Source organism: Ailuropoda melanoleuca, chromosome 14 (genome assembly GCF_002007445.2).
Source record: "Ailuropoda melanoleuca isolate Jingjing chromosome 14, ASM200744v2, whole genome shotgun sequence".
Lineage (NCBI taxonomy): Eukaryota > Metazoa > Chordata > Mammalia > Carnivora > Ursidae > Ailuropoda > Ailuropoda melanoleuca.
In genome coordinates this window covers 48,667,388-48,686,731 of record NC_048231.1, presented here as the reverse complement: position 1 = coordinate 48,686,731, position 19,344 = coordinate 48,667,388, and the positions used below count along the sequence as shown (strand labels likewise).

Here is a 19,344-nt window from a genome sequence, read left to right as displayed (position 1 = left end):
GCTGGGTTGTAGGGGGAGGAGGAGGCCAGGACATCCCCAAGAGGGCAGCTGAGCAGCATTTTCCATTTACATAGGCATGTTCCTCTGGAAAGCTCCACCGTGGAGTGGTGACCACTATCATTCCCAGAAGTTCCTGGTGGGTTGTGACGTGTGTAATGAGAAACCATTTTTCTAGAACAAATACCAGGTTTTCTTCCCAGTCGTGGAGAGTGGTATAGAGATGCTGGAAAGGTAGACATTTAGAAATCTAGGGCAACCGGTGCATCTTTTATTTACTTCATGAATTTGTTTAATAGCTTTTTTCTAGCTTTTTAGTAAAAATGCATTGAAAAATTATAGTATTTCATGCAGTGTTTTGAACAAAAATTTTATGGAAATAAGTTGTATAACAATATAAAAATTGATTTAAATTTATTCAGGAGTGTTAAGGAATTTGATATTTGAAAACTACCACTGGGTGTGGATAGTATGAAAGAATTAAAAGTCGGCTGTCACAGTAGTGCTATCATGAATTTTTGTAGTACAGGGTGAGAAAAACCTGGAGGATTTTTATTAATAGATAGCTGGGGAAATTTATGTGATATTTGAATATTTTGAATATATGTTTTCATTATAATCTGAATTGGGGCTGCCATTTGTCTAAAAGAAAACAGTAATTTTGTATGTTTATAAGAACATCTAATAGGGTATAGCATGGAATTTTAAATTTTATGTTTGTTACACTGAGATAATATGCTTAATTTTATAGTAATATTTAATCCTAACTTAACAATAATCTATATCTTAGTATAGCAAAATTAAATAACCTATTTAATATGTTCGTATTAGTCTCCTGCTCTTCCCCCATTTCTGGAGAGCCATAATTCAAAAGTGAGTCAGAGTTAATTAGGTTGCATCTGCGAGGCCTTGAATCAGTCCCACACCAGGGCCCTTGTTCCCTCCCTGACAAGGCCTTTCCAGTTGATCTGACTTAACAAGGAGATGTCCATTCCTGTGCCTTCCAGAGAATTTCTGTGGCAGCTGAGCTGGTTGGCAGCACTATGTGGTTGGCACTCATTGAACCAATCCAGAGCTTTACAGAGCTTTGTCATGATTTCCAACAAGGAGGAGAATCTGACTTCTCTGTCTTGTGACCACCCCCACCTGACTGTCTACTTCTAAGGCTCTCAGACTCTTACCAGTTGACTGAGACAGTCACTACATTCTAAATTCAGGGAGGCCTGGGTGTGTATATATGAAGTAGGTACTAGTTAAGCATAATCACTAGGTTTCTGTCTTGCATAATTTTGTCCTGTCTGTTGTGATGCCTAGGTTTATTGGGGTGATAAGCTTAGTTGGCAACATGATGAATTGGCTGAAAAGTTTTGTAGGTAGTTAAAAATATGTTCTGGACTTCAGGAGGCAGTTGGTGCCAGAGGAGGAGTTTTGAGGGAGGTGAGGGAGATGACTGTTGAAAGCTGGGTTGAGTGAAGTCCTATGACAGTTTCCTGTCATAGCCACATAATTTTTGTGGGGCTTACATTTTTTTTTATTTTTGAATTATAGGAAGATAAAAACAATTGATTCTCTTTTTTAGCAAAACCAAATGCATTTTATTTTGTTAGGAGTATTAAGAATTACCTCTGGGTTTCATTATAATAGATTATGAATAATTTCCTGGATACAGTTGAAAACAGTTGGCTTTATGTGTCAATTTCATGGACTTTTAGCCAAGTTGATCAATTTTTTTTATTACATATAAATATACAGTATTTCTCTTAGATGGCTGTTTTGCTAGCTAGCTGTTAGCACATGGAAATGCTGTTTTTATGCCAAGGAAATAAGTAAGTCATGTGAGAAGAATGCAGCCTTTATAGTTAAATATGTGAAAAACTTAAAACATTAAGATTTCTACTAGAATGATGTAACCTGGATATTACGGTCACCGAATGTTCTGGTGTAATGTTTTTTATAAAATGGAGTCTGGAATAAATTCATGGTTCTAATTACAGATGATACAGATATATATATAATCCCCCATACTAATTTCCTTTTCTATATGACAAATAACCACAAACCTAGTGGCTTAAAACAATATCACTTACTGTCTCACAGATCTGCAGGTTAGAAGTCCAGGCCCAGTATAGCTGGGTCCTGTGCTTAGAGTCTCACCAGGCTGTCCAGTATGACTGCAATCTCATTCTAGGCTCGCTGGTTGTTGGCAGGATTCCTTTCTTTGCAGCTGTAGGAGGCACACCCGTGTTTTCTTCTTAGCTATTGGCTAGGGGCAGTTCTCAGCTGTAGAGTTCTAGTTCAGCTGCTGTAGTTCTTTGACATGTGCCCTCTGGATGGTTTATAAGATGGTAGTTTGCTGCTGCTTCAGGGTTGGTGAGAGCACGTCTCTCTTGACTTTCAATCTCTGATCTTTTCAAGAGCTCATTGATTAGGTCAGGCCCATCCACACATTCTCTCTGCCTCACTTGAAGTCAGTTGATTAGTATCCTCACAAGAGCGAGTTCCCTCATATTCAGAGGTTGTGCCCGCGTTCAAGATGAGACTATCCAAGGAGTGTATGTGAGGAGCAAGAATCTTGGGGAACAAGAAGTCTGCTACCATGCCCAGTTTATAAACTGGCTCTGTTCCCAGAATTTAGCAAGTTGATCTTTGGAAATCCAGAATGCATTTCTCCAATGAGCCTTATTGTATGAGATAGTGAGTTACCAGGGCACGACCCACATAAATTCAGTTTAATTCATATGAGTTAAACCAAGCCAATACTGTCTGTGTGTGCACGCACGTGCACATGCATACACGCATCCATGTGCACAGATCTTTTTAAAAGATAATTGTTAACATACAGAAAAGTGTAGTATAACATTTTTATATTTTAATTTGGGTTATGAAACAGCTTTTTCCCCCACTGCATCCTAACAGTGCAGACTGCTTGCCATTTTGGCTTTTGGGGTGAGAGAGATGGGTGAGGTCTGCACACTTCCTTTAGACACAGGTTGGATGCCAGGAAGAGAGTCCCAGGACAGGGGCACGATACACCTGTATGAAGAGGTGAGTTGCTGCTTAGGGTGTGCTGGGCTTGAGGCTGGGGAAAGGGAAGGGCGAGGGCTTTGGAGGATTGGGGGAGCAGGGTTAGCGATGCCTTTCCTCTTCTTCCTGCCACCTGAGTGGGATGGAAGAAAACGAAAATGGGTGAGACTTCTTCAAAACAGGTGAATGGTGAGCAGGAAGGACATTTTCTCTGGCTCAGAGGCAGCAGTGGAGCATATGGCGGTGAGGACAGAGTTGGGGAAGGAATTCTCCAGCAGGCAGGCAGCGCTCTTGGGGTGTCTGGATGGCTTTAGTGGAAGGAAAGAACTCTGGGGTGATTAAATCAGGGCTTTTCTAAGACTTCACACAGAAGTTTGCAGAGCCGCGTGTTGAATCGGCAGATGCTCATTAATGGGTGATCTTTACCAGACTTAAACTGCTCCGTTTGACGTACCCTTAAGTTCTGCTTTTTGTCTGTCTGCTTGATGCATGAACGGGCAAATCAAGAGTTTAAAAGATAAGCCGGATGTGCAGAGCTCATGGAAACTGTGTTGTAGAGCAGTTGCTAAAAATGCCTGATGCCTCCTTTTTTTTGCTAGAATCTGTAGTATCAAATAGAAGAGTTATCTCTGCTTTAGATTTTTTAGAGCTGCCTTATGTGACATTTCTTTGTTTTGTCTTTAGGTTTGATGAGGCAGCACTTTCTATCCAGAAAGAAAAAAATATTTATAAGGAGATTGAGAATTATCCAACTTGTTATAAGGTATGTTTTTAAAAAGTGCTTATTTTTTGGCTTCACATTTGTTAATTTTGCATATTGGTGTAACTGTGTATGTAAGACTGCGTTCCATGGATATTTTAAAAAATAATTTTGGCTAAGATGGAGTAAGCCCACTATTGCCTATCTTTCCTGCTGATTACAACTTAAAACTTCTGGACAAACTTCTGAGAAAAGTAAAAGCAGGAGGAGTGAGCACTTGGAGAAGTAGCCAGTACGGGAGCGGGTTTCCCTGTCGCTCTTGCAGCCTTGCTTGAGAGAAACCCCCAATCACAGAGCTGGGCGGCAGAGGCTCCAGCAGCTAAAACGCCCAAGGAGGCTCTCTATCCAAAGTTTCTAACTGGAGAGACTGGGAAAAGCAGCCCCGTTGTCTTCCTCTTGTTCTCCTCTGGCTTTGTTCTGAGGGTGAGCCCTAGTCATGGAGCAGCAGCTGTGATGGTGGTGCAGCAGATAAAACACCCCAAGAGGCTGAGTCTCTTTGGTCAGAGGAGCTAGGACAGTGAGCTGAGAGCAAGGGGAAAAACCCAGGAAGGAGGGAAAGGGAATCCCCCTGAGTGTGGGTGTGAGCAGGTGCCCACACGAGTCCCGGAGTTACTCTCCAGCTCTGTTAGTGGCGGACAGACTCAGAGCCGCAGAGCATAGGCTTTGAGAGCTGCAGTGATTTGATCACTGCCCGGGACTCAGAGCCCCCTGGCAGAGCTCTTGCTTGGGGCTGAGTCCTGGCAGTGGGCGGAGACACTGAAGACTAGAGCTGCTGCCCACCCTTGTGGACAGAACATGCATCTGAGCCTGCCTACTGGAGTCCCTGCTGAAAACCTCCACACTCTCCTGAGAATTCTAGGAGAGTCTATTCAGCAGAGCACCCAGTGTCCAGGATACAGTCCCAAAGCACTCAACATAGGAAGTCAGGAAAATAGGACCAGTTCCCAAAAGAAGACAACTGGTGCCAACCCAGAGAAGACCCAGATGTGGAAATTACCAGGTCACAGCTTTGAAGCCACTATCTTAACTATTCCATGAGGTGCAAAGGTAAACAGATGAATGGACAAAAGGACTGTGTTTTTGTTTTGTTTTGTTTTAAATAGAAACTAAAAATGAACTAAATGAGTATTTTGGAACAGAAAAGGCAAATGTCTGTAGTAAAATACTGGATGAACTTAATCTGATGATGGAGATGATAAAAGATTGAGTGAACTTAAGGACAGAGGGATAAAAGTCATCTGAAAAATTAAAAAAAAGATGGAAGAACACTTTTGGAAGAGCTGTTTGCCAATAAGATCTTATTAATGCCTTTTTGGCCTATAAATAGTATTCTTATTACATAAAGTTATTATTTGTTCACCTTTTTCCTAGTATTTCTTTAAGAATTCCAAAGTGTTGTGGAGTCATGGGACTCCACTATACGGAGAGTTTAGAGACGTTTTCTTTACGGTATGTGGTGGTTGTGTGCTGAGTTGTGTTGTTCAGTGTGGTCCTCAGACGGGCAGTGTCGGGACCACCTGGGAGCAGAGTCTCAGGCTTGCCTCAGACCCCCCAAATCACAGTCTTCGTTTAACTGGCCCCAGAGTGGTTCGTGTGCGTGGTCGAGTTTGGGATGTGCTGCCTGCTGCAGGGTACTCTCCCGCGCGTGTCCTGTGGCGGCTACTAAGAATTTACCAATGTCTGTAGGCAAACCAAGACTCTAACAGTTAAATTCCAGATGTCAGGAAGTTGACTTTACTAATAAATAGATGTCAGTTTGGACCATAATCCCCTCTTTTGTTCTAGAAAACAATTGCCCAAGTCCTAGTTCATCTGCACAGAAATGACTACGTGGCTGCCGAGAGGTGTGTCAGGGAGAGCTACAGGTAAGATGTTGGCAGCCCTGTCATGACTTGCGGTGTTAACATTTCTGTTTCTCAGTGTAAGATCCCTGCTCAGACAGTTCTTCTTGGCCATGAAGCTAGTTTTGGTTTTTAATAAATTTCATAGTGGTAGGAAGACTTGCCTACCATTTCAGCAGGATCTTTACAAGTTGTGATCTTCCCTGTGTTTTTCTCCTGGGGATTTAATGGGAATGAATGACTAGAATGATTTTGTTCCATTTGTCTTCTGAGAAAAAAAGAACCAAAAAAAGAGTGAAGACATGTTCTCAGGTTGCATTACAGGAAGGCCATTTCTTGTTGGAGGTAGTTAAAATGACTGGTCCAGTCGGGGCGCTGTTGACATTTCGGGCTGCCTAATTCCTTGTTCTCAGGGTTGTCCTGTGCATTCTGGGATGCCCGAGCATCCCCGGCCGCTAGCCGCGTGTTCACAGCTATTGGCAGACATCTGCGGGGGGGCGGGAGGCAGAAGCCCCAGGGCAGGTGGAGCTGTGTGACTCGTGCTTGCCGTAGCATCCCAGGGTTCAGCGGGAGTGAAGACTGTGCCGCGCTGGAGCAGCTTCTTGAAGGCTATGACCAACAGGACCAAGACCAAGTGTCCGAGGTCTGCAACTCGCCGCTTTTCAAGTACATGGACAATGATGTAAGTGGCCTTTTGTCCTTCCTCTTGCCAGGTGGAGGCTTCTAGTGAGGTGATTTTTCTCGTATGGATTTGTGAGATTTCCCCCTCTATTTTTTACCTCCAGCCACTGCCTACAAAGGAATGTGGCATTGGCACTGAACTTCACTGTAGGCTTAGACTGTTGAGACGCCAGTCATGGGGATTTGCAGCCGTCTATCTAGCCATCTAATGGTGTTGACTGTATGTGTATTTTTAATTGAGCTTCATTTCTCAGCCTCTCCCACTACGGCTTCATCTCTGTAGGTTGCTTAGTTGAAGTGTATTTTAGGGTTCACTGTCTGAAAGAGGCTCATCATCAGGTAGTGGCCTTTGTAATTAGACAGGCTTGTTGGAGGCCCACTTCTGCGACAGCTGCTTGTGTGACTCACGTTAGTCATGAACTGTGGAAGCCTCCGTTAACTCAGCTGTAAGAATGGAGCGGCTGGTCCCTGTCTTGCCAGCCTGTCCTGCTGCATGTGAGAATAGAGTGGTCTGCATGTGGGAAAGGGCCTCACACAGCGCTGTATACAGAACATGAGCTGTGACTGTGGCTTTCCCTTCTCAGTACATTTCTGAGCCCCTATTCATTCGATTTGGTGTCAGATCAGCTTGAGACCTTCAGGGGTTTTTTTTTTATAATGATGTATGTAGAAGGAATCCGTTTTTTTTCCCCCCAGATAAAATCTTACATAGGCTTTTTGTAAGTCTGATTATTTTTAAAGAATTTGTCCCCAGCTTAGCTCTTGTCATTTACTCAGCAGATCTTTATTTTGTAGGCACTGCAAGTGTTACTTAACTAAGTGTGTCCTGATTATCTCCAATTCCTAAGTGTGGCATATAACTGATACTTTTTACCAGTTGTGTACCTGTCACGTCACGGTCACGAGCCATGGGATGGCCGTGCACTATTGAATTTTGTTGTGGTTGTTTTTCCATCTAAATGGTAGTGCTGATTTTCCTGAGGTAGAAAATGGAGCTCTGTCTCTTGTAGATAGCTGCTGTTGACTCATGGCATATTGAGATTCGGGTTATCTGGCTTCTGAGAACATGCTTTGTCATTGACAGTATGCTAAGCTGGGCCTGAGTTTGGTGGTTCCAGGAGGCGGAATCAAGAAGAAAGCTACAGCACCGCAGGCTAAGTCCGAAGGTGCCACTGCCCCCACCGCGGAGGAGGATGAAGATGAGTATGCAGGAGGCCTGTGCTAGAATCTTGCTTTGCCACAGAAAGGAAGAGAAGAATCCTGACATTGCCATTCACGGACTTGGACCTTGTCTAAGGGGATCCAGACTTCACTGCAGTCATGGTTTTGAAAATGCTAATAAAGACTCATGTTTAGTCATCATTTCCCTAAGTCACCCATCATACCCACTGCGTGAAAACACTTTTTTTTCTTACCATAAGAGCCTTTCTAAGACACCAGCAGGAATTAACAGAAAAATATACTGGCACATTTCAATACAGTTGACTTTTAAATTTACAAGGCACAAATTGTGTTCTAAACAAAAGGAACACTAGGCATAGAAATTCTTTTCTCTTGGGCTTTTGTGATTTGTTAGAGAATTTCCCTTGCGTTTTATTTAATAATTGCTGCTAAAAGTGAAGTTTACTGAGTTAAAGTAGTATTTTAAACTTGCGTTTTGAAAAGAAAGTTTATCCCCAGTGATATTAGATGCATTTAACTTATCAAATCTTTTAATCTTTTCAGAGGTAAGACTGGGGCAGGATGCTGTTTTGAGCCTTACAATATTGTTTAGCTCAATAAAAGGTACATTTAAAGTCTTATGTGTAAATTGAAAGTTTTCAGCTCCTTTCTGAAATACATTTTTTCCACCTAAAAAAACACAGCAGCTGTCCCCAAATGTCTTTGGTTCTTGGCTAAATGGGAACTCATGAGGACTATTATTGTGCATTCTAACCACGAGATAATGTTCCCATCGATCTAGAATATAGACCTTTCTTCCCTCCAGAATAATTTCTGATTCATCTAGAGCTGCCACGGGACAGTAACATGACACAGGGAACACTCTGTACACCACAGATCCGTAGCTGAAAGGGAAGAAGTGTTTCTGAAGTACTTCTGGTGAGAGGACTGTGCTGCCGATATGTGAGTCCTTGTAGGTATTCCTGAAAGGTTATTTGTGAAGCATTCCTTGTTCACCCATGTAGCTCAGCCCCATCTCCAAATCCGTTCATTGAAAAGAGGCGCCCGTCGGCAGCGTGCCTGCTGCGGGCAGTGCCACCCGGTGTGGTCTCCGGGCCGCGTGGCCCGTTGGCCTCCTCACAGAGCTGGCCTTCTACAAAGGCACGTGTGCAGCTGGCTGCTCCCGGAGACACCAAGGCCCGTCGTGATTCCTGGTTCTAGCCACAGCGGGTTCTGAGGGCAAGGAGGGCTTGGCCAGGATGGCATCATCTGTGGCGGTGCACTTGGCTCAGTGGCGGGAGGGTCAGAAGTCTTTATTGAAGATCGGATTTAAAACACAAATTTGATGCTTTGATTCCTCAAGTTACTTGCATAGTTCTGCAGCTGGCAGCTCATTTTCAGTGACTGTATGGAGATGAACTTCGAACATCTCAGCGAGGCTGCATCTAGACGTTCGTACTGAATGGCACACTGATGCTTCAAGAGCCCTTGCGGCTGGATCTTGAAGATCCAGTCGGAAACTTCAGGAGTCTCGTGTTCACGCTCATGTGAGCTTAACAACCATCTGTCTAAACAGATAAGCAGCACTCAAAGGGTATTTCAGACCATTTGTTTATTGACTACATTACGCATTGCAGCCTTGGAAGAGCTGTTAAGTTTTATCTATTAAAAAACTGAGTGATTCAGTGCATTCTGTATCAGCAGGGCAGCTGACCCTTCACAACATGAAAGCCTCTGTTTCTTTCAAGTGCAGCCTCTTCCCCCCTCCCTGCCCGCACTTAGCAACTAACGAGCAGGACGTGGGGATATTTCTTTGATGTCAGGGTTATTCTGTGCAGTGTCCAGGAAAGAGCCCTTGTTCCATCTTCATGCATTTTATTTTTCCATGTACAGAAGTCTTTATCCTGAGAGTGTCGTCAGAAGTGGGAAACGTGTGTTTACAACAGAAAAAGCTTTTCCAGAACTCGTGTCATCACTTTTACCAAAGTGGAAGCCTGCATGTATATGCTCAGAATCGAATACTCAATGTTCTACTATATTGTAAGTGAATTCAATCTCGAAATATATTTAATATATTGAATTTATTTGTATATATACAGAGTATTATGGTATTTGTGTATGGAATCTGTGCTTCCTATTTTTTCCAGTTCTTTGATGAGTAAATATTAAATGTGTTGTTATGGAAATGTAGATTATTGCTTCTATGGGAAGATAATTATGAAAATAAAATCTGAAACTATATAATATGATTTATTACTATTACTCATTTTGTTTTGCTTATTTCCTTTTTTCCAAGGGCACATTCCTAATTATTTATATGATTCCAGTTATATTACACAAGAATGGAATTTTGTTCTCTTAAGTTGTGTGTTCTGTTCTTTGGGAGTAAGTTAAGTACCTTTAGGAGTTATTTTAAACTATCTGAGCTTTTTAAGATACTGATCACCCAGTTACTACTATCTGCTACTTGGTGAGATGGAAGACTTTATACATCTTTTAAGAGAATCATTCTTTAATTGAGGGAGGTGATGGAAAGTCAAGTGCATCACTTCTGGGACGGACCACTTATTGCGGAGGGGCACTCTTGAGTTCCCTTTCCCCTGCCACTCGGATCCATAATGTTCCCGTGTCCCTCCCTGAGAGTAGGAGCAGAGCCCTCCGGTCACCTGCAATTCACCTGGAGCAGGAATGAAACCGGTTTCCAGTGCATCTTAGTATGTAAGGAATGTCCCAGGATTTGGACACAAGTTGACTTTTACCAATTATTCAAGAAATTTTTACCATATTTATTTATAATTTATATGTATTATGTTTAAGAATTTAAACCTGGAGGAAGGCACATTTTGCTGTGAAGTGTAATTAGTTGGTCTTTAAGAAGCACGTATGACCTTACTGTTAAGAGTTGAAGAAAGCTATGTATTGCGCAGTGCGGGTGAGCCAGGCTCCTGGTCCAGCCTGCCAGCGTGATCCCAGCTGACTGCTGCAGTTCTTGGGCAAGCTAATTTCCTCACTTAACCACGGGAGCATCATGGCACCCGCTTAAAGGGTGGCTTTGAGGATTGAATGAGTTCACAAATGCAAAGCACTTAATAGTGTGTTCTCAGTGATGAACAAGATCATGAACTCTGGGAGAGAAAAAGTCAGTTAATAGTTCCAATTTTGACAGCCAAACTTTGTTGGGAACTTACATATCTTAGGTAACAGTGTAAGTCATTTTATCTAAGACCATATTTTTCATGGCCTGATTATAACTGAGGACAAGCCTTTGTTAGGGACTCATGTCTGTGCCCATTGGCCCCTCTCAGTTGCACTGACCGATGGGCTGCAATTCTCAGGCTTTGCACATCCAGGACACTGCCTGGCCTGCCTCTCCGAGTTTTGTTTGGATCCTTCATTGCTCCGTGATCTCTTGGAGGCCGACCTCTGCCTGCCTTCAGACCACAACCGGTGGCTCTGAACTTGGAGGTGTAGTGGGGTGACAGCCCAACATCTCCCTCCTCCCTGTGGAAGCTGTGCTACCTTTCAGCCCTGTGGTGGGCCCTCAGCGGTCATGTTGAAACACTGTGTCCACACCTCCTGGTCATAGTGGTTTGGTCCTAAAGTTGGCTTCTGACTTAAGCTGAACAAATTAGGGTTCATTCCCTCCCCGAGAGGGTGGGATTTGCTCTCACTATCCCTACTGCTCTCTCTTCATCCAGTTTTAGGCACGTAATAGGCATTAAATAAATATTAATAGATACATGAACAAAAGCACTCAATAAATACTACTCAGTTTGCTTTTATTGAAATTGCCTGGTTTCCAGTCCTGTTCTTTGTCACTCTTAATTTGTATTAGCCAGTACTTATCCAGTGCTTTTCAAACCAAAGAGGTGTAATATTACTAAGTTCATGAAAACATTTTTTAATTTATGGACTTCTTTGTTTTCCCACTCCTTCCATGCCTAATTTAGAGGGATGGAGCCTACCCTGCTAGATATTATTAGGCCAAAGCACATGAAAGACTTAAAGATGTGCTCTGAGGGGGCACCTGGGTGGCTCAATCAGTTAAGCGTCTGCCTTTGGCTTGGGTCATGATAACCAGGGTCCAGGGGTCAAGCCCCATGTCAGGCTCTATGCTCAGTGGGGAGCCTGCTTCTCCCTCTCCCTCTGCTGCTCCCCCTGCTTGTATGTTCTAGCTTGCTTGCTCTCTCAAATAAATAAAAATCTCAAAAAAAAAAAAAATGATGTGCTCTGAGAACTATGTGAGCACATGGAGATCAGTTCAGCTACCTGCCTTCCAGGGTATCTTGGGTGATTCTCAGGCTGCAACTTCTCCATATATCAGAACCAAACCATAAAGTTGTTTTGTTGCTTGAAGCTGAGGTACAGTTTGGCTTTGATTTCCCAGGGGTGATCCATCAGAGGGATGGTGATTGGGAAAGAAATGGAAATCTGAAACAAAAGTAGTTTGAGGTGCACTGTTCAAATCTTCAGACTCTTATGCAGAAACCTTGCCTTTCCTCTTAAAGCCCTTCATAAGCTCTTTCTAGAACCTGGGCTTCCCAGTTCAAGAAGTGGAACATCAGCTTGTATCTTTGCACTGAAGATCTCGACGGTGAGAACAGTCAGCATTGCCATAGCTTAGTGCATAGATTGCAGAGGATTTCTGTTCGAAACGAGCTAGTGCTTCAATCCTGATGCCAGTAGCTCCTCCTTTTAACTGTGGTGTTAGCCAGTGTTTCTTGGGATTTGATGGAGTATGATTTTAATTAAGGAGCCTTTATAAATGTCCCTGGGCAGAGTGATACCTCCCAGAACCATGAGGATAAATAATTTTAACTTCAGGGCCAAAGTCAAATGCTAAGTGACTCAACAACTGAACTGTGATGTTTAGAGCATTGTAGAATTAGCCACACGTTTTGATACATTCCCAGATTTGGGAAGTGGTTTTGTAGCTGAGTTGAACTTTCCAACGTCTTCAACAGCTTCCTCGGTCTCCGAACACTTTCCTCTGCATGTCTTCGACTGTCCCACCCTCACCTCTGCAGAAGCCTCTTAGCTCAAGGTCCATCTCCATGGCTTATGTGTGCACACAGACAGCTGAACACCCCACCAGCAACCAGACGATCCCGTTCCCTTGCAAATATGTTTGAGGGGGATAGCCAGACTTATTTTCAGAGCTGAACACTGGCTTAAGCATTATAATGCAATAATTCTAACCAATTCTCTTGGCAAACACAGTGGGTTTATACATCCGTGTTACCAGAGAAGGGTGTAGAAGGCACGAGAAGAAGAGATGAATGTTATGGAAGTATTAGGATTTATCAAGACCCGACTGCCGTTGAGACCCTGGAGACTTCTCACCCCACCAGTGCGAATCCATCTGGTGAATACGGACTGGCATGTCCATGTGTGGCTACACAGGGTGGTGAGCGGTGGCCCTGCTCCCTGCTTCCTGCACCCCTTGCATCAGTTGTGTGTCTGCGGACAGCTGTACAAGAGAGAAAATGCAAGGTTCCCCAGGTGACCTAGAACAAGGGCTGCCAAGTGTCACTCTGCAGCTGCCTGAGACCCCATCCTGGTCCTCATGACATATACCCAGCCCCAGCTGCAGTGAGTCTGGGCTTTAGAGGTCCTGTCTAGCCAGGGTCAGCAGATGATTTTTTGAGCCCCGTGCAAAATGAAAGTACAGGCCCTTCTCTTCAAAAATAAGAAAAAAGATATATTTGTTTCCTTTGCGTCTCTCTCTGCTTGTCACAGTGTTTGCGTTTGCTATTTGGCGTGGGTCCTTCAGGAACAGGGCCTCATGGGGGCTGCCCTGCTTTGCCACTGGGCACCAGGGTGCACGCCTGACACCTACCCTACCTGCACCCAGGTCACCATCTCAGCCCAGGCAGCCGCAGGCTGGTGGGCAGGGAGCCGGTTGCTGAGAGCCTGTCCTGTGAAGATGGAGGTGGACCCCTCGTGAGCCAAGCCCCCAAGGCCCCTGGCACATCCTCCACTGACCCATCAGACACTGCTTCCAAAACACAAACCCAAAGACAAGGTCACTGAGAAATGAAGACAATCCCAGGTGTGGGCCCCTGTGAGCACGGGCCCTGTGCAATTGCACTGGTCACCTGCCAAAGGCCAAAGGTGCCTGAGCCAAACCCAGGCGTGTGGCCGCTGGGAAGCAGGGGCTTCAGGTCAGGTCCGCATTTCTCCCTCCTGGCATGCAGACGAGCACCTAGGAGTCACTTTTACCCCCACCCCAGCTGTTACTCCATCTGGGGGAGCTCCTCAGGGGCCCTGGGGATCTTAGTTCTGGAAGGTGGGTGAAGGTGGATCCATCCAGCCCAGACGTCCTCACGGTCTTTAACAGGAATGGGCCATGGCCTTCCAGGCTCTTTACAGCAGAGTAAATAAACATAAATAGCACTTCTCACGCTAATATTGATCCCTTCTCATGATCCAGCCTCCTTGAGTGATTAAGCTAAGAGATACCCCTGGGGGTGGGGAGAGGAGCAGGAAGTTTAAGGAAACCCAGACTTTATCAGTCCTACAGTAGCAAAGCCAGTAGAAATGCCAGGGAAAGGCTGCCAAAAATGGGGTTCTTGTGTTTACCAACTATCCTTGGGTGCTTCCCTCCCAGCTGTGATTTCAGTCTGCCTGTGCCTGTGGGTTTCCTGACCTTTGTGATTTGTTTCTCCTTTGCTTTCTCAAGCGCAGGGCACACCTCTGGAAATGTCCCCAGACCCACACAGGAGCCAGAGGCCTCGCTCCTTAGAGATGTGAGGAGGGAAGCAGGGCAGAGAGAGCGCATGGCCAGTCCATCTGGAAGGAGACCCGCGGGTGAGGGATGGGGGTCTTGGAGAATGGGTGGAGAAGCAAAGAGTGAAGAAGACCCCAGACCAAGGCTGAGGGAAGTCGCCTGCCCATATGGGAGGCAGGAAGCCGGTGGAACCAAGTCAGACCAAGCCACAGCTTTTCCTGGGGTGAGCTGGAGGTGCGGCGTGTCCTCCTGGGGAAGGCCTGCCGCAGGGTTAGCGCTCCCATGGAGCCCTCTCAGACTTGCTCCAGATCTCACCTTGGAACAGGGCTCTGAAGACACCTCATGCTGTTTTCCACCACAGAACATTTCTGGAATGGAACCTTTATTTGTTGCATATTTCTCTCCTCCCTTTTGGGGGCCTGATTATTTAGGTTTATCAGGACAGTTTCTTCAGGGCTCCAGCATTAGAATTTTTCGGCCACCAGGTGGCGCCACAGAGCAAGCTTACAACTCCCCTGGAAGAAGCCCACTGGTACAGGGGCCTGGGTTTCTGGCAGAGCGCACCCCATGCTTAACACAGAGGGACTCCAAAGTTACTATTCAGACAGACTGCAAACGATAGTCTGTGCATAGGACTCAAAGTTACCGATCAGATAAAATCGTGCAGCTATGTCTGTCTCTCTGGACCATGCACATAAGCATGCATGTGTTCTGTATGCAGACCCTTAGTTATATTTATTTATCTGTTGTTACTCTCTTAGCACCAAGTTCTGGCATAAAATTATGTAGTGGATGTGAACCAGCCTGGGCCTTCATGAAGGCTCTGTCCTGAGCTACTTCTTCCCGAAGAGGAATGGGTGGGTGGAGCAGTGGGGAGTGGGGAGAGGGAATGAGTAAGGGGGTGTTAATAGCATTTGGTCAGGGCCATCCTTTGTATGGACCTGCCCCCCTCATCGCAGGTCATTTAGCTTCCCTGGCTCTTGCCCACTAAATGCTAGTTGTGTTCCCCAAGCATTGTGACAAACCAAAAATGTCCTCACATGTCTTCTGGTGCCCCACCCAGGGTCAGGCTAATGTCCCTTACTGGGAACCAAGAGAACTTTGAGAATGTGCTCTCTCTACCTGACATCAGACCATCAGCAATGTGGCTCCAGACCATGCTGCCCTATATATAGTACTCACACGAAGCTATCAAAATTCAAATAAATTAAGACAACCTAAACGTAAAATTCATTTCTTTGGTCACACTAGTCACATCTCAAATGCACGATAGCCCCATGTGTCTAGTGGCTACCAGACTCAGCATGCACAATAATGCATTTCTGTCCTCCCAGGAAGTTCTGCCGGACACTGCTGCCCTGGATTGTTCTTTCAAAGTGCAGCTGAACACTGTTTTGGCTCCTGTATTAGAGGATCCAGTGCTGGTGGTGCATCCGGCCATACCCGGGTGATCTGTGACATGACAGCTGCAGCCACCAGACTGCCTCCCACCTGTGCAGGCACAGGTACAGGTGCTGGTATAGGCACAGGTGCAGGTACGGGTGCAAGTGCAAGTAGAGGCACAGGCACAGACACAGATACAGGTGTAGGTACAGGTGCAGGCACAGGTGCAGGTACAGGCACAGGTGCAGGTACAGGTATAGGTGCAGGTACAGGTATAGTTACAGGTGCAGGTGTAAGTACAGGTGCTGGTACAGGTGCAGGCGCAGGTGCAGGCGCAGGTACAGGTACAGATGCAGGTATAGGTGCAGGCACAGGTACAGGTACAGGTACAGATGCAGGTACAGGTACAGGTGCTGGTACAGGTGCAGGCACAGGTGCAGGTACAGATGCAGGTATAGGTGCAGGCACAGGTACAGATGCAGGTACAGGTGTAAGTACAGGTACAGGTGCTGGTACAGGTGCAGGTACAGGCACAGGTGCAGGTACAGATGCAGGTACAGGTGCAGGCACGGGTACAGGCACAGGTGCAGGTACAGGTATAGGTATAGGCACAGGTGTACGTACAGGTACAGGTACTGGTCAGGTACAGGCATGGGTGCAGGTACAAGTACTGGTGCAGGTAAAGGTGCAGGTACAGGTATAGTTACAGGCACAGGTGCTGGTACAGGTACAGGCACAGGTGCAGGAACAGGTACAGGTGCAGGCACACAGGTAAAGATAAAGGTACAGGTAAAGCAGTTCCACAACTCCGGAGCCAGGTCCTTCTAACTGCCTTTCATTTGGCTCCTTCTGTCCTACCCCTTGAGTCTAGTGTCTGCCTGATGCAGGGGACATAGTATCTGGGCCCCAAGAAACCTGCTTTCTCTGTCAGACCTCACTGGGTTTATTCTTTCTCCTGCAAATCACAAAGTTGTCTACATGCAAAGTCCTTGGCTCTTTCTCTTTCTCCTTTCAGGCTGGATTAGTGGATTAGAGGAAGGTTTCCCACCTTAGCAATTCAGAGACATTTAAAGGTTTCTGACAGAAATACCCTCTTCCCCAACAGAGAGCAGGGGGCTCGGTTACACAGGACGCACCACGCAGTGGTGGCAGGGAAGCAGGAAGCATGGACCCTCCTCAGTGAGGGCTGTGAGTGTGGGCTTCAGAGAACTCGCCACCCAAACTCTTGCCCACGCACTTCCAGGTAGGGAGATTTATCCTGTCCTGGAGGGGGTTGGGCTGCCACCGGGTGGCATCTTCTTGCACGTATTTTCAGCAATCGCAGCCCCACTTCCAGCTCCTCTCTTCCCAGAGGTGCTGGCTCTGTAGGTGCCCAGGGAGACCTCTGCTGAGACCCCATCCCCACAGGGTGCCCAGGGCATGGACCAGAAAGAGGGTTAGGGATGTTCAAATATCTGCTCAAATCTTCTTCTTTTTTTAAGATTTTATTTATTTATGTATTTGAGAGAAAAAGCGAGAGGGCACAAGCAGGGGGTGGAGGCAGAGAGGGAGGGAGAAGCAGACTCTCCGTTGAGAAGGGAGCCCAACACAGGGACTCGATCCCAGGACCCTGGGATCATGGCCTGAGCTGAAGGCAGACGCTTAACCAATTGAGCCACACAAGAGTCCTCGCTCAAATCTTCTTACATTCATTCCTTACACATGTTTTCTCACACAAGTCTGGGTGTGTCTGTAGGTATGTGCCTATGTGCCTTTGTATATACATGTGTATATATCTGTATCCATCCACATTTATCTGAAAGGCAGCAGTAACAAAACTTAACCAGTGCAGTTCTGATTAATTGATTTGCTTTACAAATGCTCATATAGCCCTTCCTCTGTGCTGGGCACTGTTTTAACTTATTTACAAATATTGATACATTTAACTTTCAGAACAATTTTATGAAGTAGATACTGTCACTGATAGTATCTGATTTGGAGATGGGGAAACTGAGTCATCGTACCATTTCTGTCACCCAATTCATTACTTACTGCTTGGTTATTGTTTTAGGAAAAACCTGACCTTGATCCATACTTTACTTCCTCCAAAATGTAAAACGAACACTTCGTATGTGTAAATAATGCAGGCTAAGAGCTCCCCCAGGATATGGTGCAAGACAACCTCATTGATTTTCCTGGGTGAGGATATGATAAGGTCTGTGACAGAGTTTCATTACGATTACAATTTCCACTAGGAAGCAAATTATACTTTGATGCAATAATTGGAGTAATTTAAGACTATTCCCATTGCTTCCCATTGGATTTACATGTTTACTTTTACATATCACTGGGAAAGGGTTATTTTGTTTTGTTTGTATTTTTTTAGAAAGGGAGGGAGAGGTGGGGGAGGAGCAGAGAGAGAATTTCAAGCAGACTCCACACCCAGCACAGAGCCCGATGTGGGGCTCAGTCTCACGACCCTGAGATCATGACCTGAGCCGAAATCAAGAATTGGTTGCTTAACTGACTCAGCCACCCAGGTTTCCCTAACTGGGAAAGCGTTTAACAATCAACTTGGCAAAGGAAAGGTAGGGAACAGCAATAAATAATACTGAAGTTATCTGAAGAGTTTGGGTGACCAAACAAGTTGATTTGCTTGGGTCTAGAGGTTACCTGGGACCTGGGACTGTCAGTTTTAAAACCCCTACAGTCCCAGGCAAATAGGGTAATTGGTCTCTCTGCTCTTGGCATAAGCCTTCTGACAGTAACACAGGCAAAGCAGCAAGAATTCGATTATCAGTGGGCCTTATAATATGGAAACTATGTCCCTTAAGTCCTCCCTTGGGACCCTACAATGAACTCAAGAATGATGCTGTGTTAAAAATGGATTTCCTGCCTTATACAAGATTTTCCTGGCCTTTGCTGCTCCCTGTGTTAATGTGGCTGCTCTGTATTTTAGACATAACACAATTTAAAAAACTCTCTTCTTAATTATTTTAAGCCTCTGGACGTGATTGCCCTTTGATACGTGACTTTTTTTTTCAATGTCTGTTTTTTTCCGATATCTGGCCTGCCTCTTTGTGAGCAGGCACATCTCACCAAATACATGGGTATAGCCATTCTAGGAAAATTCCTTTTAATTCTTCTGATTGGAAGCTTTATAATTTGGCTATCCCAAGAAGAAGCTGCAATTCTCATATTTCAGGTAAGTTTTAAGAGTTCATTTTTCCACTTTAGATCTGATCACGTGCATGAAAGCCTAGATGAAAAGGTTAATTAGTTGTTCTAGAAGTAAAGCTTTGTTTGGTTGCTCACGAGGAGCCAGGAAAAGTGAGCCACTAAAATCCAGATAAAGGATTACATACCCCCCCCCAAATCCTGTCCCCTTCACACCAATGGCTCCATATTTCCTCTCCATCAACCTCTCTTCCCCAGGCATCACTCGCTTAAGAAAAAGGCAAGTTGCATGCCAGTGATGGGCATGGAGAGCTAAGGCAGCGGCCTTCCTGGACAAAGAATGCAGGCGAAGACCCTGTGCATAGAGACCATGGTTTGCCAGTTTTCTGTGTCTTCGGGCATCCTGCCCAAGCAACTTCTGAATATGCTTTACAAGGGTTGTGTCCATGTCTCCAGCCTCACTTTGTGCCAACTGCTTTCAGAAGTCAAGCCCCTCTGGACCCAGGTGTGTATGTATTAGGTATTACCCCATCCTGACCCAGGGGCACCCTTGTCCTGACCCAACAGTGAGCCGAGCATTCTTGATGTCAAAAACAAAGTAAAGGCGATGA

General features: G+C 45.3%; 1 protein-coding gene across 4 annotated transcripts in view; it reads left to right on the top strand.

Moving 5' to 3' along the window:
• Positions 1-19,344, top strand: part of NAPG (NSF attachment protein gamma) — a 36,553-nt gene that overhangs the window by 13,299 nt on the left and 3,910 nt on the right. For 3 of the 4 annotated variants that reach the window (XM_034642078.1, XM_034642076.1, XM_034642075.1), the window contains exons 9-13: positions 3,706-3,784; positions 5,567-5,646; positions 6,175-6,304; positions 7,388-9,504; positions 18,992-19,238. In XM_034642078.1, the coding sequence (XP_034497969.1) occupies positions 3,706-3,784; positions 5,567-5,646; positions 6,175-6,304; positions 7,388-7,528 (430 nt within the window). In that variant the 3' untranslated portion in view covers positions 7,529-9,504; positions 18,992-19,238. The remainder of the gene's footprint in view (positions 1-3,705; positions 3,785-5,566; positions 5,647-6,174; positions 6,305-7,387; positions 9,505-18,991; positions 19,239-19,344) is intronic. The other variant, XM_034642077.1, reaches the window with a different exon arrangement.